The 22,137-nt window shown below is 42.7% G+C and overlaps 1 protein-coding gene across 8 annotated transcripts in view; it reads right to left on the bottom strand.

Annotated features, from left to right (window-relative positions):
• The window catches only part of NFATC1 (nuclear factor of activated T cells 1), a 402,803-nt gene that overhangs the window by 338,040 nt on the left and 42,626 nt on the right, over positions 1-22,137 (bottom strand). For all 8 annotated transcript variants that reach the window (XR_014961593.1, XM_085605934.1, XM_085605933.1 and 5 more), the window contains exon 2: positions 3,640-4,741. Coding sequence is in view for 7 of the 8 variants with exons in the window: in XM_085605934.1 (XP_085462060.1) it covers positions 3,640-4,741 (1,102 nt within the window). In the remaining variant the exon portion in view is untranslated. The remainder of the gene's footprint in view (positions 1-3,639; positions 4,742-22,137) is intronic.

Genomic DNA, 22,137 nt, shown 5'->3' with positions numbered 1-22,137 from the left:
TGGAGGTATCTTAGGGCCGGCTGAATTGTTACACTCAATATTTGTGATTTCATTCAATAAATAAATGAAACATAAACACAATCGTTTGCGCTAACCTTTGAGTTAGCCCAAACAATGTCTCTTAGACTAGAAAAAAGTGAATGGGATAGCACACAATGTTCTGATCATATTTACTTTCCCTTAAAGTATTGTCACATTGTGATAACTGATTGTAACAACATAATCTGTATTGGACAAGTTGCAGGGAGCAGGATGTAATTATCACAATTTACAACAATGCCTGTCAGTGACAAGACTGGATATTGTTTCCTGTACTCATGCCAGCATTCTTTTTTTGGGTGCACTTCTTAGGAGATTCTCTGATCCTGGTAAACTGGGCGATTTTCAGCTCTGCATTCTATGATGAATTTTGCACTTCATTATGCAGAAAGTAATGTATTTATATAGCGCTTACTACCCCTGACGAGGCGTTGAAGTAACTGTGGTCAGTGCGGTTATTACAGGGGACATGGTTTTTAGGTCTCGCCTGACCCAGCACATGCGCTGGTCTGGCGAGACTTATTGAGAGGGCTCCAAAAAGTGCTACCAGGCCAGCCTAGAGCTACAGTGCATGTGCGCGGGCGCGGGCGCCGCGCTTTACCGTGATTACTTTCACTTTCGCGGCCGCACGGCAGCTTGGTATAGCCAATAGGTCTCACTTTTGGGACTTTATAAGTATTTAGTTATGCAACTGTTGCATGGCTAAATACTTATAAGGTCCCAAAAGCGAGACCTATTGGCTATGCCAATGCTTGTTGTGTTTTCTGTTCCAAATGTCTGGTGTATACTGCAGAGGTGCATGAGGATATACTGTTTAATGATGCCTCTACGTTGCACTGAGCAATACATCTTGAAAGGGGACCTTTTATCCCTTTGGGGCCTCCTTACCAGATTCCTTCTTTCATCTGGAAATTCACACTGCCAGCAGACAGAAAGGTAAGATAAATAGGCAAACACGGGTGATGATGTGGCCCTTAAAATCCCTCCGGCTTATTTTCATAGTTTGTGGGTAATGTTTAAAGAATCACAGCATAAACTGCACAGGATAGTTGTGCATATTTAGAAATTGACTTCTTCAGTATATTAAAATCAAAATGTACCTTCTTCTAAAAGATAATGTCTATCTTCAAAAAATGTCAACAAAACAAACAAAGCATGGTTTTGTCTTGTGCACGAAGCTCAGTGAAAGCTCTATCTTTTAATGACTCAGGATGCGCCAAACGTAGAATCTAAGGCCACCATTTAGAAATGGGTGGCATCTGCCATAAAAGCAGAGATGTCCACACCACCCACATCTGCCTTTCCCTGCCTCACTTTAACTGTTGTTGAATGCGACAGTCCTGGCGGCAAAGCTGCTGCTGGCGCCATCATCGGGAACATCCTGTTGGCAGGCCTTACGCCAATGGAAAGGGCGTCAACCCGACTAAAGATGCCTCTCTACCAATGCCATTTCCACCCGCACTCTTTCCAACTTGAGCCCCAAGTTAAACAGCCAGGACCAAACGAAGAAAACTCATGAATGATAGTAGTTATGTTATTCCTTGAAACAGATTCCCACTTTGGAGTCAATCTTCACAAGTAACATGAGTGACAGCGAATATGACTTTCCAAATTGTTATTCCATTGAAATGGCTCATTTTAAGTGGAAAAAATGTCAGCAAAGACAGCAGACTTGTAAATATTTGACAGCCTGGCTGCTGCTATCACGGTTGTGGTACTGCCTTCACAGCCAGGGCACCCATTTTTGTGATTCCCTAATTTTGTGGCAGGAGCAGCTTTTCACAACACAACGGTAAAAAACGTTGTTTATTTACTGTGTTCCCACAGTCCACTCAAGCTCTTTCAAAAGCTGTTGCTTGATTCTGCAGCATGCATTCTGGTTGGTGTACAGCAATGTGATCACAGCTTGTATAAGTGGCACTTGGCATCCACACACTTGAGGCTTCAACTAAACATGTGCTTGAAATCCTTTAAGGTTCCCACCCTTCAGAGAAACTAAAAGTCAAGATACTAAGAACAGGAATTTCCCATACTTTCTCAAACATACATTTTGAAAACATTTTTCGGCAGCTGGTCACATGTATAGAATAGTTACCTGTTAAGATACACATAATCTCATTTCATGCACTTTTTCGTAAACCATTAAAAACTCCAGCCCAACTCACAAATACATTCATAGATATACACATTGTAGATGTATGCTTGCAATTTACATAGATGTGTGCACTTTGTAAAATCACAAAACTGTACAGTAGTACACAAAGAAATCTTTGAATGTGGTACATTTCGAGGCACTCCCCCAGTCTCCAGCTTAACTACAGTGGATTGGGAGTATGCTCTAAATTCTATCAGAGTATCAATATTGGATTAAAATAACAACAAATGAAATGCCCAATCTTGCTACTCTAGAACGTGTATCCTTCCTAATTAAGAACAAAACGCATGTATCTGAGAACATCTGGGACTATTTCCGGCATTTTATGCCTGTTTGGTCTTATACCTTTTGCTATTGTTCACTGTTCTAGTCAATTTGTATTTTTTTAAGGTTCCTAGTCTGCCCAAGAAGCAACATTGTTTTAATACATTTCACTTGTTTGCAACTTTTATTTAATTCGATTGATATTTAGGTAACATCCATTTCAACTCTAAATATCTATTTTTTGGTCAACTCCACTTTTTCTCGTTTAAAGATCTTACAGTAGTTAACAGCATATAGTGCTAGTGTCATGGTCTTCTCTAAGTTTTCAATTCTTCAATTAAAAAATTAATTAATTAATTGAAAAACAGGTGAGTAGCAAAAAAAATGATCAGGAAACACTTTTTCCAAGCACAATATTCAAATGAAAATTTAATTTTAATTTCAGACCCCCACATGGAACAAGTAACGTGTAGCCCTTTGTCTCTAGTTAAGTATAGGCTGTTTCCACCTAGAGTCCCTTTCAAGACAGTTTTCTTATAGGGAGTTTTCATATACATATAAAAATGTTTCTAGGTGGAGATTGTGGACGAGTTTCGATAAAAGAGTTTGCCATTTCCAGATTGGAAACAACATTTAAAATCAGATGGTGTTTAATTTTTGGTTTAGTCTATCCTGGGCAAAAGAAAAATATTCCAGAATGTACCATTTCAATAAATCCGGCCCACTGAGGAGTAACCTATCTGACCCTGCAAATATCTTCCTCATCTAAAGGTATCTTTAAGGAGCTTAAATCTACGTTGATGGGCACAGTAGGCAGACAGGCCTCTGGAGACTCTACTACAAGGACAAGCAGTGGCACGTAGAGATGTCAGGCAGGGACTGTTACGAATTCTTCACTGTCAGTTTCACCCTGGGTCGGAGTATAATTGTTGTTTAGTTCCTGAGATACCTTAGGTTGCTGCTGTTCTGTACCACTGCACAACCCTAGAAAACACAAACCTTCCACCAGGGGCTTCCTAACAATCATCCCACGATGCAAAATTCACTTCTTAGTGCAGACAGAAGGTAAAGATAAAAGAGGAAGACAGTCAGTGGTACGTCAAGATATTTGTGGTTAAACTATGACAGACTGGAATATTGACAGTAGGGAGCCAAAGTGATTTACTCGTTGAAAGACTTACCTCATATAAGATGTGGGAGAGATATTCTTTGGCTTGGCCCACTGGTATGGATGCTGTGGCACAGAGAGATACTGATCACAGAGATTTCCTTTCCGTATGTGCTGGAAGTTGGCATATTCTTCTGGAGACAAGTCGGCTGTTGGCGATATGGTCCCATGATCGTCACCCAAAGGTTCCAGCTTCAGTGCCATTGACGGCGTGTGGTCTATGGTTGTCTTACGGGTCTTGATAGGAATCCCATCATTCATGTCTATTGTGCCGTCAGTCGTCAGGGCATTTATAGCTGCAACAATGGCTGAGCTAGTGTACTGGTTAGTATTACCCAGCCACGTCTCGTCAGTGACGCTTACCCTAGGGGAATTTTGAGGAGAGGGGGTGGGAGAGTGGTGCGGTGAGTATGAGGCTTGCCTCCCATTGAGGCTATACTTCCGCTTGTTGCATGGAGATGATGGGCGAGAGTTATGGGCTGTAAGCCAGTTTTCCTCAGTGACGCTCGTTCTTGGAGACGTATTTGGAGAATGCCTCGGTGAGCCCAAGATGGTGCAGGCCACCATGCCTCGCTGATAGCCCTCTTCTGGATCGGTGGTCTTGGGAGAGACGCATGGCGACTGCCAGGGTGATGTCTGGGGTGAGGTGTAAGGAAATGAGTAGTTGGATTCAAAAGAGGAAGCTTCTGAATTGCAGCTTCTAGAAGACAAACTGCTTGCCGGACTCAAGCAAGTAGGGTCTCTGTATGACTCTGCATTCGGCAAGTTCAAAGTGGCCGTGGATGGCGTGCGTTTATTGTTTGGGATAGCCTCCTCAACCTCAGTATTGTGAAAAAACTGATTGTTATTGGAATGCATTCCCAAGTACGATGTTATTTCAATTCGGGGGCTTTCTAAGGCAGGAGGTCCATTGGGCCTGATGGTGGGAGTCAGGTAGTATCCAGAGTTGCTGTTGCTAGTATGTTCCCCATACCCAGAAGGATGACTTGCAGATGGGTCTATTGAAATGACTGGATTGGATGACTGAAGGCCATGGCATGGAGTTGATAATGAAGAAATCGCCACACCAAGAGGCAGGCCAGCACAGACATTCGCAGATGCATAATTATAGTGTTCTGGAATGAGAAAGACAAAAGGAATGGTATGAGATGTTGTACGATGAAACAATGAAATCTTTTGTCATGATCCAAACCACATTGCTGAGCTCAAACTGCATCCCAAAAGAAGAAAAATCCTGCTGCCACATTCTGCGCCTCACATGCCAAAGCCTCTATTCTTGGTGCCCATCAAGCTAGTGCGCAGGCTGAAGATGAAAATGAAACACTAGGATCCACCCTCCTGATCTAAATCATCACACACAAAAGGGAATACCAATAAAACAATCATTTCTAGACTGGTAGCATGAGCATGCAACAACTTCCATCAACCTGGTCAAGCCTTCCCAGATCTACTCCTTTTGTGGAACATACTGCTGAGGTTCCTGTCCCACGTGCCTCCACCTCTAGCCAACCCTATGTAACTTAAACCCATATAGATTCTCTCCATACAGATAATGAGGTAGGCATGCTTTTGTTGGGTACCCTGCATTAGGCTATACTGAGCTTCATCATTGTCCCGGGCATGCTGCTCCATCCAACAAAGCATGGGAACATAAATAACTCAGCATGAGTATATAAGAGGATTCCTATACTTTCAGCATTTGGACTGTTCCATTGTACTCAGGGGTTCACAAAGTAGTGTATGACTCGCCTATTCAATTATGCGACACCTGCTCCCTATGATAAGGCTGTCACTGGCATTAGCCGTGAATATGGATCCACAAAGAATGTTTTGCAACTCCTACGACAAGTTGACAGGCTGTGTCTCCTACAGATGGTTTGAGATTTAGTTTGCTGCATCCTAGAAGACACTGGGAAGAATGTCTGAGACACCTTTGGTTTTGAGCTTCCACAGGACTCCACACTGCCCCCCACTTACAAGTAAAGTATTTATCAGGCTTTATGCTTCCCTTTGAAATGAAAGATCGTGGTTGTTTAGTGTTTTTCGTCTCATGAAATGCCCAAGAGTATCCCTTGTTTGGACAAAGCTGCAGAGTGACATTCAATCTTCTTCAGGAATGAGAGGGCCCAGACGGGGAGGATGTAGTGACAGGTAACACATAAACACAATCAAAGGCTTTGGGCGTAGCCTGCCACCCTTCCTGATGCTGACTGGTCCTCGAGGCGTCGATAAGTGGGCGCACCTTCTTGAGGCAGGATGGTAAGTTGAAAGTTAAACCTTGTAAATACCCTTTCAGGAGCATCAGTCAGATGATCAAGATGTGCTGTGTATAAATGGCCTAGCCAATGGAATGAGAGGAGGCAGCAGTGGAAGACGGAAGGGTACGCGGAGGACCAAGGGAGTGCTGAGCGTGAAGTCCATGGCACCAGTGGCGTAACAAAGGAACCCGCAGTCCCAGCAGTGCGGGCGGCCTTCGAGCTCCTGGGGCCCCCTCGGCACAGTACACTGGCCTGAGAGCTCCTGAGTGGGCCCTTCTTGCACTTTGTAGGAGGGTCTCCTCAAGTTTCGTTACGCCACTGCATGGCACGAGTCCGCATCAGCAGCAATCCTAGTGGAGCACAGACTTGCAGGCACCAGAAGCAGATTCCTTCCACTGGCTGCTGAGATGGCCATCTGTGAGGCGCATCTGGACATATGTGGGAAGTCTCAGTTTCTGTGCACATGGCAGCCTGACCTATGAAGCAACTCTCAGGAAGCCTCTATAATTGTGTGTACCAGCAATCCCATAGGAGATGTTGCCTGTGACTCCTGGTGAGCCTGCCTAGAGAGATAACCTCCTTTGAGGATGTCTGGAGCAGGGGTGTATCTACCGTTCATGAGGCAGGTGCAGTAGTACCAGGGCCCAGAACTCCGAGGGGCTCATTTAACCCTGGCAATGCTGTATGCCATTTAACTAGTAAACCTCTGTGGTGGGGGTTGCCATGTGAACTGCCAGTCTGATTTTCAATACACTGCCTATCCTCCCTAGTTCAAAACCATGGGAAGCACTTCTACCAAAAAATGAGTTACATTTAGCTGTTTGTTTGGGCTGTTGTTGCCACACCTGTGACTCTGTAGTGGGGAGATACTGCTCTAAATTGTATTTTTCAAAACAGAGTGAATGGCCGAAATGGTGAATGTGTAGTCATTTAAGTGGTGAAATGTCCCGTCAAAGAGACTTACATCACGATTCCAATGCAATAATAATGTGAAGCCATGAAAGCATTAACAACCCTCGCCTCAAACAACAGTCAACTTCATCTAAATACAGACACCAAAAATGAAACCAACTACTATTACTTCTAGCAAATAACTAGCAAAAAGCGAAGGTCACACTTTAGTGTTAAACTCTTCATACCTAGAGTGATGCTCGCAGAGGCGTTCCGGGCGGTGCAACATACGTCCCCCCCCCCCCCCCCCCCCATAAATGTATTTTCTGATAAATAGTTGGGTACATGTGCTCTCAGTCGGGTATAGTGAGATGTCAGTCGAATTTCACCAGGGATGTTTACATACACAGAGACAAAAACGCACACACACTCTCTCCCTCTCTGTTTTGAAAGTTTTAAAAATATTGTGTTTTCTCTCTAAGTACTCCTACCTAAATGTATTGAAATATTAGATGCCAGTCTGATTGTCGGGAAATCTGAAGCTCACCTCCCCCTCTCCCCCTCACCATCAGAGAATACATACAAATACATAAAAGTCGTAATTTCCTTTCAGATATGAAATTTATAGATAAAGATATGAACAGAGATCAAAACATAAGACGTACTCGATTAGTTGGCTACCCATAACGTCCGTTGTCTGACTTCCTAATCTCCTCTGTACCAGACTTAATTCTTGGAAGAATTGCATGGGTTTCCCGATTGCCGAGAGAGTCTAAGTAAGCATTTTGCAAACGCGCCAGCGCCCTGACTTTTCCTGCAGTGTCCTACCGGCAGTCCAGTGCTACGTCTCCTACTTACTACTACCTTCTAGGTGAAAATTAAAAACGTGGCACAAGAAACCCCTCTTGTCTCCTCATCTGAATCACCTCTACAGTTAATAACTGGAAGTGGGAGCCCCTGGGAGGGAGAGAAAGGGAGTAGGAGAAAGGGAAACGGATGGAGGCTAGGGACAGTAAACAAAACAATTTGATTTTATGGCCTTTCTGGAGAAGATGAGCTGCCAGGCGGCCTGGAAAAACTTTATTCAAAGCAGCTGGTGAGGCCAGCTTCGTGCGCCCTTCTAAATTTAGGCACCCCGGGCGTGGGCCCAGCTCGCCCGTGCCAAAAGCAGGCTGTGCCTACATGTTATTTTTTATTTTGTAACATTCAGTGAAGAGCTTCAGATAACAACAAATACCACTTCTGAAGCGTTTATCCTTTAATAGAAGAAAAGATGTGTCCCATTGATCACGCAGATCTGCCCAACCTATCTCATAGAAGGCCACTGACGTCGCTGTGCCAAGGAAATTCACAAAAACAAGTCATCATAACTCATGTTCAGTTAAGGTTGAGAGCGCAGATATGCCAACAGAAAATAGGTCAATGCAGCTGCAAAAGGGGCTTTTCAAGGGGTAGCCAAGGGTGCATTGAGTATGTTGTGTAAGGTCACTGGCAGAATGTGTGTGTGAGAGAGTTGGGCATACTTGGGCTTCTTTGACTTGTCAACAAAACCTCTAGGACTAGCAAGGAGATTGACAGCATATGTATTCTATCTAGAACTACTAGGAGTCACATAGATCAAACGTCATTGCATTTTCAGAAAGGTCTTTCTGGCTTTTAACAGAGCGTACATCTTAGAAAGATGTCAAGTCCCAAACCCGGCAGACACGAATATTATACCTCAGCAAAATAAAATAAATAAAGTAAAACTAAACACTGTGCCCATGACAGTCAACGATATTACAGAAAGTGAAGCGTTGACTACAAGAGTCATCATGTGAGCCCACGAGCACAACACCGCTGAAGTAACATTGTCCTGTCTGCTGCACCCTTCCCCAGCTATTGCGAGCCTCAAACGTACGGCTCACACTATTCTCACTAATGGTGGCTTAGGGGGTATGAGCCATGATTGCTCTGATCCCGAATGAACAAAAGTTAGCACATTGTTTATGGCGTTTACAGATGTCCCTAAACTGTGAATGAACTAGAAAGCAAGGCATTTTATGTTACGTTATGCAATAACCTGCTGATTCCCAAGACATGTCTTACATCCTTGCCCTATGTTCTGATATATTTGCATGAATATTTTCAACAATGTAAAGCTTTGGAGCTATCTGTTGCACAGCCAGCTAGGTACTGTGCAATACGACTGTTGTAAAAGCCTGTAAGAGTCATTAATTGGAGCAATATTTTTTCCAAGATTACGCCTCAGGACCCTTGGTGTTCTCATTTGCTATTGCATTGTACAGCCATGGCGGTGTAACTGACATAGTCAGGGGCAAATTCACAAACTTCCTTTGGCAGTATGTTTAGTAGTACTATAATAGTCCTACAACATACTACATAGGGGCCGATTCCGATCCGGGTCGAAAGGGCACCGAACGCGATCCGGCTGGAAAAACTACGAGCCGTACGCGTGTTTTCCGGCCGACTCGTACAGCTGTACGAGCGAGCCAGTACGATGCGAGCTACATGAAATTCACCGACCGAGTCGTTTCCGGGTCCGAACCGCTCCGTACGTCTCGATCATAAGCTAATCGTGGCATGCAATGGATGCGATTCATGACCGAGCCAGTACGATGCACGTGTCAGACAGCCTGTGCAAGCCAGAGTGTCTGGCTCGCAAAAGCTCCCGGAGTCGGACTTCGGGGGTCCGCGTTGGACCCCCCAACACCCGCAGCCGTACGACTCGCACACAGGGGGAGACCTATGGGTCTGCGCAACACAGGCATGTACGGTGCGGATGGCACCGAAGCGTACCCACTGTAGGGGGCTAACTTGTTCGAGACGTACCCATTCAGTCAATGGGAGCGCATGTACACGTCGTACAACTGGCTCCCATTGACTTCTATGGGAGTCCGACCGAACCGAGTCCGACAGCATACATACGCATCGTACTCACTCGGTCGGACTGTAGGGGTCCGGCTCGGTCGGAAAACACTCCGGATCCGACTCGGTCGGAGTGCTTTCCGACCCAGATCCGAATCGGCCCTATAATGTTATTCACAGACCTATGTGCAGAGATTCCGCCTCTTCCTCTCCTATCATTTTCTCTATGGAGATCTTTGCCCTGACTGCGGAGTCTCCGCCCATGTAGGTATATGTCTTTGTACTAAAAGTGGGAGGGATGGGGGAGAGGCTGGAAAAAGGTGAATACTTATAAATAAAGGGGAATGGTAAAGGGAGGAGTAAGGAGGGGTTTAGGAAAGGACTTACAACTATCCACAAAAGAGTAAGCCCGTTGCTATTTACAAACGCCACTTTTAAAGTTACTACAGTCAAAAAGGACCCAATCCAGCAAGTCCCGCATCTTACATGGACAACCACTGGTACTGCATACCGTCCCATAAAAAATAATGGAGGTAGGGACATAAAATAGAACTCCATAGGAAATAATGTTAAACTAAATAATTTCAACTATTTCAAAATATAAATATATGTAATTTAATGTTTACAAATTATATAAAAGGAAAACATATTTATTATGTAGTTAAAATATTGTGCAAACCTGTTTTAATTTAAATTAAATAAATATCCTATTCAAAATTAAGTTAATAGTGTTGTGCCATTTGTTTTAGGCTGTACCAAATTTAAAATAAATACATATAATTCATTTAATTTTATATTTTACAGAAATATTTGTTCTCATTTTAAAGTTTAACAAACGTTTAAAATTGTTACCTTACCATGCAGAGATTTTGGTACAGATGTTTTGTTTTCAAATTTTTAAAACTTATCAAAATATGTTTAATTCAAATACTATGTTTTACTTTAATATTTTTTAAGAAATCATATGTATACATTAAAAAAATCAGATTACATTATTTTCATTTAACATTATTTCCCATGGGGGTATTTTGTAATTAAATACTATGTTTTATTTTTAAATTTGTTTAAACAAATCAAATGTATACATATTTTAATAAAAATCAAAATGCACTATTTTAATTTAACATTATTTCCTATAGGGTTCTATTTAAGTCCCTGCAAAATGACTTTCTTTGGGAGGGTGTATCAGTGGTTGGCCATGTGTGGTGCTGTACTTACTACTGCTCTTTTTAGCTGTAGTGTCATACTCATAGATTTGGCTCCACCCCCATTTCAGGAGGTGCAGATGTAAAATTCTACACTTTTGAGTAATTTTACACTAATAAATAGTGAATAGCCAAAAGGGAAAAAGTAAGCTTACAGGCATAAATTTCTCCCAAGTGTGAGTTCCCTTTGTGATTAGCCCATACAGTGTCTGGGGGTAAGGATAACTGATGAAACCGACTATGTAAGATTGGTCTACAGTGAAACTAAAAATACAGAAAGACAAAAATACATAATTGTTTTAAGAATGAGCATGAAAAGTTCAGATACGATTTCATAAGCCAATAAAGTTATGGTATGGTACCAAAACCCTAGCAGGTATCACAAGAGATATGAGCTAAAGGAGCAGAGATATTCAAGGCTAAAATGCTAGACACATAAAAGAGTTCAGATAGTTGGTAGATAAACAGCACAGAAAAAAGTAAACAAATTAGAGACTAATGAAAAGAAAGGCAAGTGGACAAAACAAAAAAAAAAAAAACAACAACAAGGAAAATAATTGAAGGACCTGAAAAATATGCTTGACAAAACAATTACAAGCAGGCCCTAATTATGAGTTTCCTATGAGGCTGGTAACTGGAGTAATTCTGCATTACGGGAGTTACTGGTACACCCTGTATCGATAACTCCATGGGGTTGGAAACCTGTATCAGTAACTCCGGAGGGGTGCAAGTAATCAGAGGTAAATACGGGTACACAGAATGAGACCCTGCTTGTTTTTTTTAGTTTGAATTTATCACATATATTTGGTAAAATCAAATTGCACCAGGTACAAAGGTGCAAGTTGAATCAAACATAATGCTCCATCTCACCTCACATCTTAAAAGACCTAGCAAATAAGCTAGATGTAACTCCTTGTATTATACATTTACAAACGCATGCCTTTAAACTTTTGATACAATATATTGCTTCAATGGAAAGCCATTCGCCAAAGATGTGGCAATGCTCCTCTCACTTTTACCCTTAGAGTCAGTAGACCATTTCCTGTAATGAAGATGTGGCTTGGTGGCAAAGTTATTGTTTGTGGAACCAAGCCACCTGAGTTCTGGTCTCTACAAGTAGCCAAAGTGTGCAATCCTGGATAAATCACTTTCAGCCTTTATCTTAGTTACCATGGGCCAAGAGTGAGAAACCAAACTATGCGAAAATATGGAGCAGCCACTTCCTAGCAGTGTCCTCAAAAGAGGAACTCCTATTACAATATTATTTATGCTTGTTAAGGCTCAAATTCAAAAAGTAAAATCACCAATTAAACTTTTCTTCTTACTAATGTTTTATACTAAAATGGACTTTCTCATGCATGGTTGCTCTATACAGAGGACTTTTGGTTTGCTTAACCATTCTCGTTTGCCCACAATTTTCAACACTAGAGGATCCATCCAGAATCAAGAGCCATTTAGGAAAGGAAGAAAGTAAGATTTGGAAACGTGCAACATACAATAACAAAATGACAGTGTCAGTATTGTTGTGAAACTCCATGCTGCTTGTAAATCTGCTGCATTCACTACAGACAGGCAGCTCATATTAAAAAACAACTCAAGAATATTTTAATAATTTGTCAACAGAGAACTATAATACGCCCAGAGAGATGGAAGAAAGAAAATGCAAAAACGCTGGGGGAACACGTTATTTTCTGTAGTACTAACATCAGAGGGTAAACACTAAGAAAAGCCTGATGAAAATAGAAATGTAGAAAATGGCTTCTAATCCCCAGCACTTCCTCTGAGGAGAGAGCAGTCGTTCAAACATACTTGTACAATCTTCCTTCACGAAGCGCCACGTTCATCAATTGTTTGTTTCCATCTATCCCAACGGGCCATGCCCTCTTGGTGACAGCCTTCCCATGCCAGGCAAGCTGAGATCCGGAATGGCTTCTGCTAATTACCATGTCAGCTATTCCCCATCAGGTGCCCTTCCCCATGGGGGGCAGGCAAGCTCCTGCCTTGAGGCTCCCAACCATGGTGAAGTACAACGGTTGCTTGCTAGGCCTCTGTTGTCTAGCATCCCTGCCTGCTTCTCGCTGCACCATCAGAGCAGGGAATCCCTTCGCAATATGCGCTTCCTTTATGCGGCTCATCAGACCTCCCCTCAATATCATAGGTCATGGTGTTTTAGAATGGCACCATGATACTAGCATCCCAGGTCGCTCACTATCACCCCCCCGTTTATCCACCCAAAACACTTTGAGATCGCGATCTTCTGTCTGCTTCTATGGAGGAAAAATCCCTGTCAAATTTCACCTCGCTGTTGGACGGCTGTTTGCTTACTATGCCTATCGAATTATTCAGCACTGCTTGCTCACTCTGTATGCCCCACCTCCAGCAGTCGGACACTGCAGTTCTGTTTTATGAAGTGCTTTCTCATAATTCCAACTTTAAATATCAATCTGGATCTACAGAATGCAAAACAACAACAATGCAGACTAGATCTATCCAGAGCGGTACCTAAACAGGAGGGTCTTTTAACAGTTTTCTGAAAGGGTGGAGCTACTGCATATGTCTAATGTTCCCTTGTAGAGCCTTCCACGGCTACCTCACAATAGCCACACACAAAAAAAGAATACCTACATGCTACACTGCTAACTTCTACACCAACTAGCACTCAAATTTGCAAAGGGCAGATGATTAAACTGCCATCATTACTACATAATTTGCAACATATGGACTTTTTTGGTCAGTTTAGGAAGTTTGGAACGGAAGGAGAATGAATCAATTTCTGAGCAAACAAATTTACTTAACCTGGTGAACTTATAAAATATCTCCCAACCTGGCCTATCTTTAGACCCGTGCTTTGAGCAGTAGTCACCCCTTGCCTCATTCTCTAAAAAATAACGGCTATTGCCTTACAATAGCAAAAATGATATTCATGCCAAGTATGAATCCGAATACTTCTATAGCAAAGCGTCCTCACAAAGAGGCTTTAACTATGAGTGCCCATTTAGCCTCACACCCTCCATAATGGGCAGCTTTCCGTTCACTTCTCTTCAAATGTGGGTGGGCTGTGTGCACCCCACGTGCCCATAATTAATTCTAGAGCTAGATAAGGAACTTTATATAATACAATAACCAAAATGTCACCTGATGGCAAAATTGTATCCTAAATGTCGTTTACAAAAATATCGCCCATTGAAAACATCTACACCCAATGGGAAGATATTTTAGCATATAATATTTAGGACACAATACAACTGTCAGATGAAAATTTTGCCAACAATTTTCTGACATACATACCTGAATGTGGGATTCAAGAGAATAGTAATGCACGATTGATCCACTTTACTGTACTGAGACAGCAGGTAAGGGGACTCTAAACTCTAACAAATACAACAGAAAACTTTCTTGTGCACCCTTAAATCACAAGACAGCGAGTCGGCTCTGTGAGTTCTTGCTCACTGTGGCCATCTGCATTGCTCTGAAGATCAGGGGCTCTATTACACATAGGGGGCATTTTACTTGTTTGCACCATGGCGCACCTTAAAAACAGGTGTGCCGAGCGCAAGCAGGGAAAGTGCGGCCTATTGCACTGAATGCGCTGCCCCCAGGGCAGCAGCAAAGTGGTGCTGCCCTGGAGGCACCGCATTCAAGTGAAATACGGAGCCGCTTTGAAGCAGCGGCTCCATGTTTCACTGTGCAGGCGGCAACCTGCCTGCTCTTTCAAGAGGGGAGGAGGATCCCTTTACAGGCAGGTGCAGTGAGTGACTACACCCGCCTGCCTGGGGGGCGCACTCACAATGCATCACCTTTTAGGAGTCGCACTGTCAGTGCGCCTCCTGACAGCTCGATACCCTGCGCTCATGTCTATAATACAGTGCGGGTGCAGAGGCAAAGGGATTCCATCATTTGCATCGGATCGTTCCCCCATGCAAATGAGGTAACACCCTCTGGTGATATCACTGGAGCTACATGTGCACCAGCGCTATCTGTATTACAGAAGGGGTTGCACAATCGTCCCTTTCTGTAATACCCAAGTGCCGGGCGCACTAAGCAGGCGCTCACAGCCACAACTCACCCCCCCCACCCCCCAGGCACTTTACATAATACGGCCACAGATGTACAGATCCTGGAAAAGCATACTCAGTTGTCAATCCTTTGTATATTGGTAAATCAAGAACTATAATTTGTTAGTAAGATGTTCAAACCCATTATTTACATTGCTTAGAAATGGCAGGAGTAAGCATGAAGCACTATATCTATACAGGCTATCTTTGCCCTCTCTGTCTGCTAAGTACAAACCTAATCTTCATTTACCCATCGGATGAGGGGAAGGGGGCGGTTTTTGTGCAATAATTAAAGCCAAGCCAATAAGTACTAAGAAACATGCCTTCTACAAGTAGAAAGTGAAGAAAAATATTTTCTCATACATTCTGGAGCGGCCTCCTACGTGGCTCCTGCTTAGGTGGAAAAGTTACAACTTTTCCATCTTGAATTGGCCTGTGTTGCTGCTGCCCGTGTAGCACCTTAGCAGAATATCTTTTTGAAATTTTAGAACATCTTTTAACAAACAAAAAGCCAAAATGATTGCCTTTATGGATGGTTGTTTACATGGTGCTTAATACTGCAATTCGCCTGTTGCTAATCACTCGCTAAAGTGCGCTGCCTTTTTTCGGTTATAAGTTGCGCAAACAGCTGACAGTGGCTGACTGTTGACGCCACACCAGCAGATGATTAGCTCTCCTCATATGCTTATTGTTGCAACAGTATAAACATAAAGTGCTCTGCCCAGGATCAATGGTGACCACAAATATGAGTTCTAAGGTAATAACTAGTTAAACTACACCTCCACAACATGGTCCACGTTGTTCTAAGAAACACAATGGGAAAAAAGCATTTAAAACAATGATATTCAATTGAAAGAAGAGGGTGTCTTAAATGTTGCTGTGATGCTTTTGCCCCGTACAACCACCTTACACTGAGCACAAACAATCGTGCCCCCCGCCCCCCGCAGGAACAAAAAGCCTAGTCTGTCAGAAGACACTTCCAAGAACATACTACAATACAATGATCTACAGTCGGGAACTGTCCAATAGGAATGCAGAGATGCTCCTAACATAACCAGAGCTTGGAATGGCTGGTAGCTGCATGTGGTGAGCATCAGCAGCCAGTATTTGGGAATAGGAACCTCTTTTTAATCCTCAGACTCTGACAGCGAAATATAAGAAAACTGAGACAAAGTTAGAAAGCAGGGATGGAGAACGACCCACTCGAGTGAGATAAAAAGGCAGGAAGCGCAGTGTGATGGAAGAAAGAGGCGTGGAGTGGAATTGAGTCTAGGCAGTCCGGGCATTCCTGCACTTGTTTTTAACAAAAATGGCACTTTGCATAACTAATACTAGGACGTTTAAAATATTGAGCACAAACCAAAAAAAAGTCTATTGGAATAGAACAGCAAAAAGAAGAGTGCTTTTCAAAATAAGTGCATTCTTAAACGTTTCTTGGACAGAACCTTCACTGTCCATTTTATTAAATTATATTTGTAGAGAGCGCTATGACCGAGGCTTCTTGCCACTACAGAGATGATGTCAACATAACTCAGAACAATCTCCTTTGAGCCATTACGAGAAAAGTCAAGTTTTCAGGTTTTTTCTAAATTTCCAAAGAGAGGACTGAACACGCAGTGTAAAAGGAAAAAAGACTCAACTAGTGAGTGCTGCATACATACAGGAGGAACCTGGGGTTAATTTACTTTATTATATAGTCCTTGGAAATAGAACCGTCATTGTTCATATAAGAAGTACCTGTATTTGTGCACAAGATCAGAAATCAGTTAAAAAATAGGGACGTCTGTAAACCAATTGCCGTATCCATTTAACACCCTTCACTAACTGACACGAGGAAATGGTATTTTTGGCCGGTGCATCACGTAATACTGGAATCACAGCAGCAAGGTGTAAAAGGAGGGAAATCGTTCAAAGTAACAACAGTAGTGACTTAACTCCATGGAGACTAAAAAAAATATACACTTTTCAGGCATATATATATAAATTGTGATTGTAAAAGGAAGGTGAAAAAAAATTCTGAGCTGGGTCTTCAACAAAGTAGGGTACAAAACATCATACACAACTGGCACTGAGGGAAGGTAATTTCGTACCCACAAATCCCACGTTATTAGGTTGGAGTGCCCTTTTATTGGAAAAGACCAGTTTGTAGTTTTTATATAACACTGAAGGGCTGGGGGGGGGGGGGGGGGGGGGCTCGCTACTCACAATTTACACTGAGATTTAACTCAAACATGCCTGGGCCACCTGATGTACATTATACAATGATATGCATCTTTCATGGTCCAGAATGAGACTTACGGAAGGAAAATGCTAGCTTTTAGGGACCTTCCATTCTGCCAGTGCCCCCCATTCACAGACCAACCATAGTACAACCAAATCACTACTAAATCGCCAAACGACTACGTTAACCATGAACGACTACGTCAACCGTGAATAACACCACCACGCCGATCCCATGGCTTAGCTCTCTTGCAGGGCTAAAATAGGTGCTGAAAATAGCAATAGAGATAGTTAAAGGATTAGTTCCATGCTGAACGCAACAAGTGAGCCTATCAAACGAGTATGACCCTTTTGTATGTTTCCCCTACTGGAATTTCGTTTGAAAATGGGACAAAAAAATTATTTGGCAGTGCAATTCTCAAAATATTATTCTAATATATTTTATTGGTAGTTCTGACAATAAACACATTGAAATACAGGCACACTTCAGTGCCCTGCACAGCACGCACGAGCCTCATTTTCGCACCGTGTTTATGGCTTTAAGACAGCTGTGTGCCTCTCATCATGACCCCTTCCAGAGCTGTGTGGGCTAACGATCCCGCCCTTAAAGTAATGAGGGGCAATCCAACCATGCTTTTATGTCACATTTCTGACGTGAATATTACTTCACACCACAGGTGGTCTGTAACTGGATTGTGGATCACTTCTGTGACGAACATCCTCACTCACAAACAGTAGCCAGACCCACCCTGCCCCTGAGAGAGGAAAGCACAGAGCACTCCTCTCCATACAGCCTTACTGATCCCACTCCTCGATCTACCCCCAAATAATATGTATATCGAAAACTGACTCTTTAACCTGCCAAAATATCACAGTAGAATGCTGTGAAGGTGAATATATGCATATATGTATAGGTTTACTGTATTTAGAGCGCATATATGTACCTTTACAATATGTACAGCTATCTGGACCCGTATTTCAATCCGGGCGCACTGTCCCTGTTTGCAAGAAGGTGCATTTTTAAATTGGTGTGCCAGGTGCAAAGAGGGATAGTGCCCCCTATTACAAATAATACGGTGCTCAAAGGGTAGCCGCAAACTTACGCTGCCCTCGAAATACAAAAAGGCTAACTGAAGCAGCTGCTCTGTCTTTCTTTGCGCAGGCAGCACCTGTCTGCACTTTAAAGAGGGGACAGATTTCCCTGCAGGTGGGTGTAGTGCATGGCTGCAACCACCTGCAGGGACATGTCTGGAGGGTTCATGGAAACCCCTTTCAATTTTCGAGAAGGTTGCACTCAGGGAGAACACTGACAGTGCACCAACATTTTGTGGCGCACTGCCAGTGCACCTCCTAATAGTCTGTTTGAATCTGTGCCCCATCTCTCAAGATAGTGCCGGTGCAACATGCACGGCAACGCTATCAGTATTACAGGAGGGGTCGCACGAGCGCCTGTAGCCCATTCCAAGATATAATTGTGCCTCGGGGCGCACACACTGCACAATATGGCCCATGGAGAAGTTCAGAATGGTAGGTCTGTGGTTATCTATAAATACTTATCTTCACAATAATATAGTAGTTAACATTTTTTACACAATATTTTGGCAGGTCAATATTAAAAACTCAATATTCTGACATACAAATGATATGAGACTGCCTTACACACACCACCAAAACACACAACTAAAAGATGTAACTTCAACCAACACTTTTCTCTATGCATGCACTAAAAACAGAGTGGGTACTTTCTCGACCGAACGGATAGTGCCGTCGGGCCTTGCCAAGAGGCAGGAAAGCTTTAGAGAAATGCCTCAATACATTAAAATGCAATGCTAGAGTCAGGAGCTAGGAAGCGCTATTAGAAACAAATTGTCATGGGAATGGTAGTGAATTCAGGATGAACATGCCATCAGAAGCAGAATATTTAGTCTTTATGTTATTTTCTGAAAAGCTCCACACAGCTGGGGTCCTCTCACAACTGTTCAGCAGATGTACCGGAAGTTTCTTTGAAAAGGTAATGATGTTAACAGATTACTGAATTCAACAAATGGAGTTCAAAGTCCACGGGGATTGGATATAGAGTTGGGTCTGGAATACTTGAGGTCGGGTAAGGGTTGGAATGGTAAGGGACTTAAAGAGCCTGGGGATTTGGATACTTGTCAGGCCTGGGAATTGATACAATTAAAACCTCATAAATAGTCTGAAAAAATATATAAATCAATTAATATAGTGTAGGGTGGCACAGAGGATCTGTAACACTTAGCAAACAAGGGTAATTCTGAAGACCATGCAGAGTTTGTGCATAAAGAGCAGATAGAAATGGGGAAACAGGGCGTGCTTGGCAGATTCTGTCATCAAATTTTATGTCCAGTTACAATAAAACATATAGCCAGTCAGGCAGAAAAATGTAATTTCAAACACCTTAGGTCAAAAAATGCTACACAAAACAATACACTTACAGACATCAAATAACATAATGCAACACTTTAGACGAAATGAGATTAAATACATAAAACACATAAGACTTTATATACTCATTTATATAGAATTATAGATGGGTAAGAGAAAAATGACATAGAATTATAGATGGGTAACAATGGATAACAAGGATGGGTTTTTTGAAGGGTTCTGAGTGACAATGAGATGGCTCACATTTCTGTTTCAGGTCAACCTGAAATATTTCTGTCAGAGCTGGTCAACTGAAACCTGAGACTGACAGAGACTATGGCGACTGGTGCAGTCACAGCACTGCCTGTTTTTTTCTCGCCTCTCTCGGATCTTTTGAGACCCGGGAGAAGTGGAAAAATGTGGGTGAGACTGCCAAACACCTTTCTGCTGCCTCATTCTGGTCTCCACAGACCAAGGCGAGGCAGGCACTTCCCTGCATGGCATTACCACAGTGGCAAACTACTTTTGTTTCCCACTGTTATTACTTCACAGCAGTCAATACGTGGATTTCGATAGCTATTCAAGCTAATGGCACCCTAGAAGAGCTAAACATACCAAACCTGATACATCACAGACCATATGGCGTTATTGCTCTTGGTGGGCGGGGCGGAAGGAAATAAGGTGCTGCGTTCATAGAGCAGACCCCTCCTGGTTGGGGTGTGGAGGGGAGCAGAAATGATGAGTGAAGGCAAACAGCCGCACGCTGTAAGAAGCTAGGCGTTCAGAGCTTGCGGCTGCAAGGAGGAAGTTTAAAATGCCAATGTACACAGGGAGTATTTAGGGCAGACACAAGAGCAGCTCTTTCATCCCCCACAGCTCTGACATCACCTCTAAATTACCAGACTGCAACCAGCCAGCAGGACTGCAAGGGAACTAACCTTGACTCTGTCGGTCAATGGCCTTCACGCTGCGAGGCTGCTGCCGACATACCACCTTGGATTGAAAGGCTCAGACAAGAGGTGGGTATCTGACATTTTCTAAACTATTTTTTAAATTAAAAAAATTCAGTTCAGAACTTTGGAGGATGACACTGTCACCAAACTTTGTTTTTCCTGCAAAGGAGGGTTATAACTTATAAAGACCTTTACTTTTCTATGAAAATTACAATTGTTCTGCCAAGTGCACGGAGACCATCCTCCTGACAAGTGACTTTTGGTAGGCCTTTTTCCTGTGGTCTGAAAGGTGCCTCCTCTGCTGAGTCCAAACTGAGGTGGCATGATGTGCAAAATAACAATGGATTGGGATGCGGCCCACGTGATTACCAGTGGCTGAGATTAATGTAATCATTCCATCCATCACTTGTTTTGCATTCTACAGTGTGTTGCTCTAGGTGGTATGTACATGTGTGCTCAAATGTGGGTCCCATGCATGCTGGGCCACTGAACAACGGCCATACCTGGCTGATGAGCCCTAAAGAGGACGAAACCAGTGCTTGGAAGCTTTTGTTCGGGTTGAGGCAGGACCTGGCAGTTTGGGCTGACCTGTTGCCATTGGAGCAGGGTCAAGACAGATTTCAATATGGCTGGGTCTAAACTGAGGTGGCATGGTGTGCAAAATAATGCTGGATTGGGATATGCCCAGAGTGCTTACCAGTAACTGAGATTAATTCAAGCATTCCAACCATCACTTTTTGGTATAATTCCTTAGTCGAGGCAGGGAGAGACCATTTTGAACACCCAAAGCAGTTGCAATGAAACTTCTAATCTAAGACCTGCCCAGTCCTGTCCTCAGCACTGCTGTGCTTAAGTCCAAGGTGAAGACATAAAAGTGTGTATTTTCTAAATCAATAAAAAGTTGATAACAGAAAAGTTAGTATTGATTGGTCAACACTTGTCAATAAAATGGAACTGAGCTGCTAAAACAGCCTAAGTAGAAGAGAGCTTTCACAATACCCAGTTCGATGCGTAAGTAGCACATTCAGTTCCGGTTTTTATGCTGGGACTTGTAGCCATGCTGGACACTTTAAAAAACAAGAGGACATGTATGAAAATTTAGGATAAAATCCTGGACTGGATGAGCTACTCATGCTTGGAACTTTAGAGCGGGTAAGAGTCTATGCAGTTGGAAAGGAAAATATAAACACTGCTTTTATTTTGTACCTGCACATCACGGCAATAAAATCATTTGAAAAATATAATAAAAATTCTTTGGAAATTATTTGCTTCTGTTCTAACTTGGTGAGTTCTAAAGAAGTGTTTTGTTACTGTTCTCCTGTAACTCTATGCAGAGCTGTATTACTGTACACACAACTATGTAGGGTGCACACATCTGTTATTGTGCAGTGCTACGCTTCCACATTTGTGATACAGTACACTCATTATATCATCTACAGTACCCATAAGAATGGATATTCTGGATACTGCTAGTCACAGATGTACTAGACGGCCGTAGACACTTGAGCACATGCCTCTAAAATATTTGTCGTTTTATATACTCTTTTTGAATGAGAACTCTTGCTTTGCCCATGTCAGTGTTACATGGAAGCTGACTGCTGGTTGTGCTTCTACAGGTTAACCACAGTGGTTACGATTGAGGTTCCAGGATGGAAATAGTAGGATTATGCTACTGA

The sequence above is a fragment of the Triturus cristatus genome, chromosome 5_1 (assembly GCF_964204655.1).
Source record: "Triturus cristatus chromosome 5_1, aTriCri1.1, whole genome shotgun sequence".
Taxonomy (NCBI): Eukaryota; Metazoa; Chordata; class Amphibia; order Caudata; family Salamandridae; genus Triturus; species Triturus cristatus.
The sequence above is the reverse complement of the archived record's forward strand: the minus strand, read 5'-3'. Positions and strand labels throughout refer to the sequence as shown.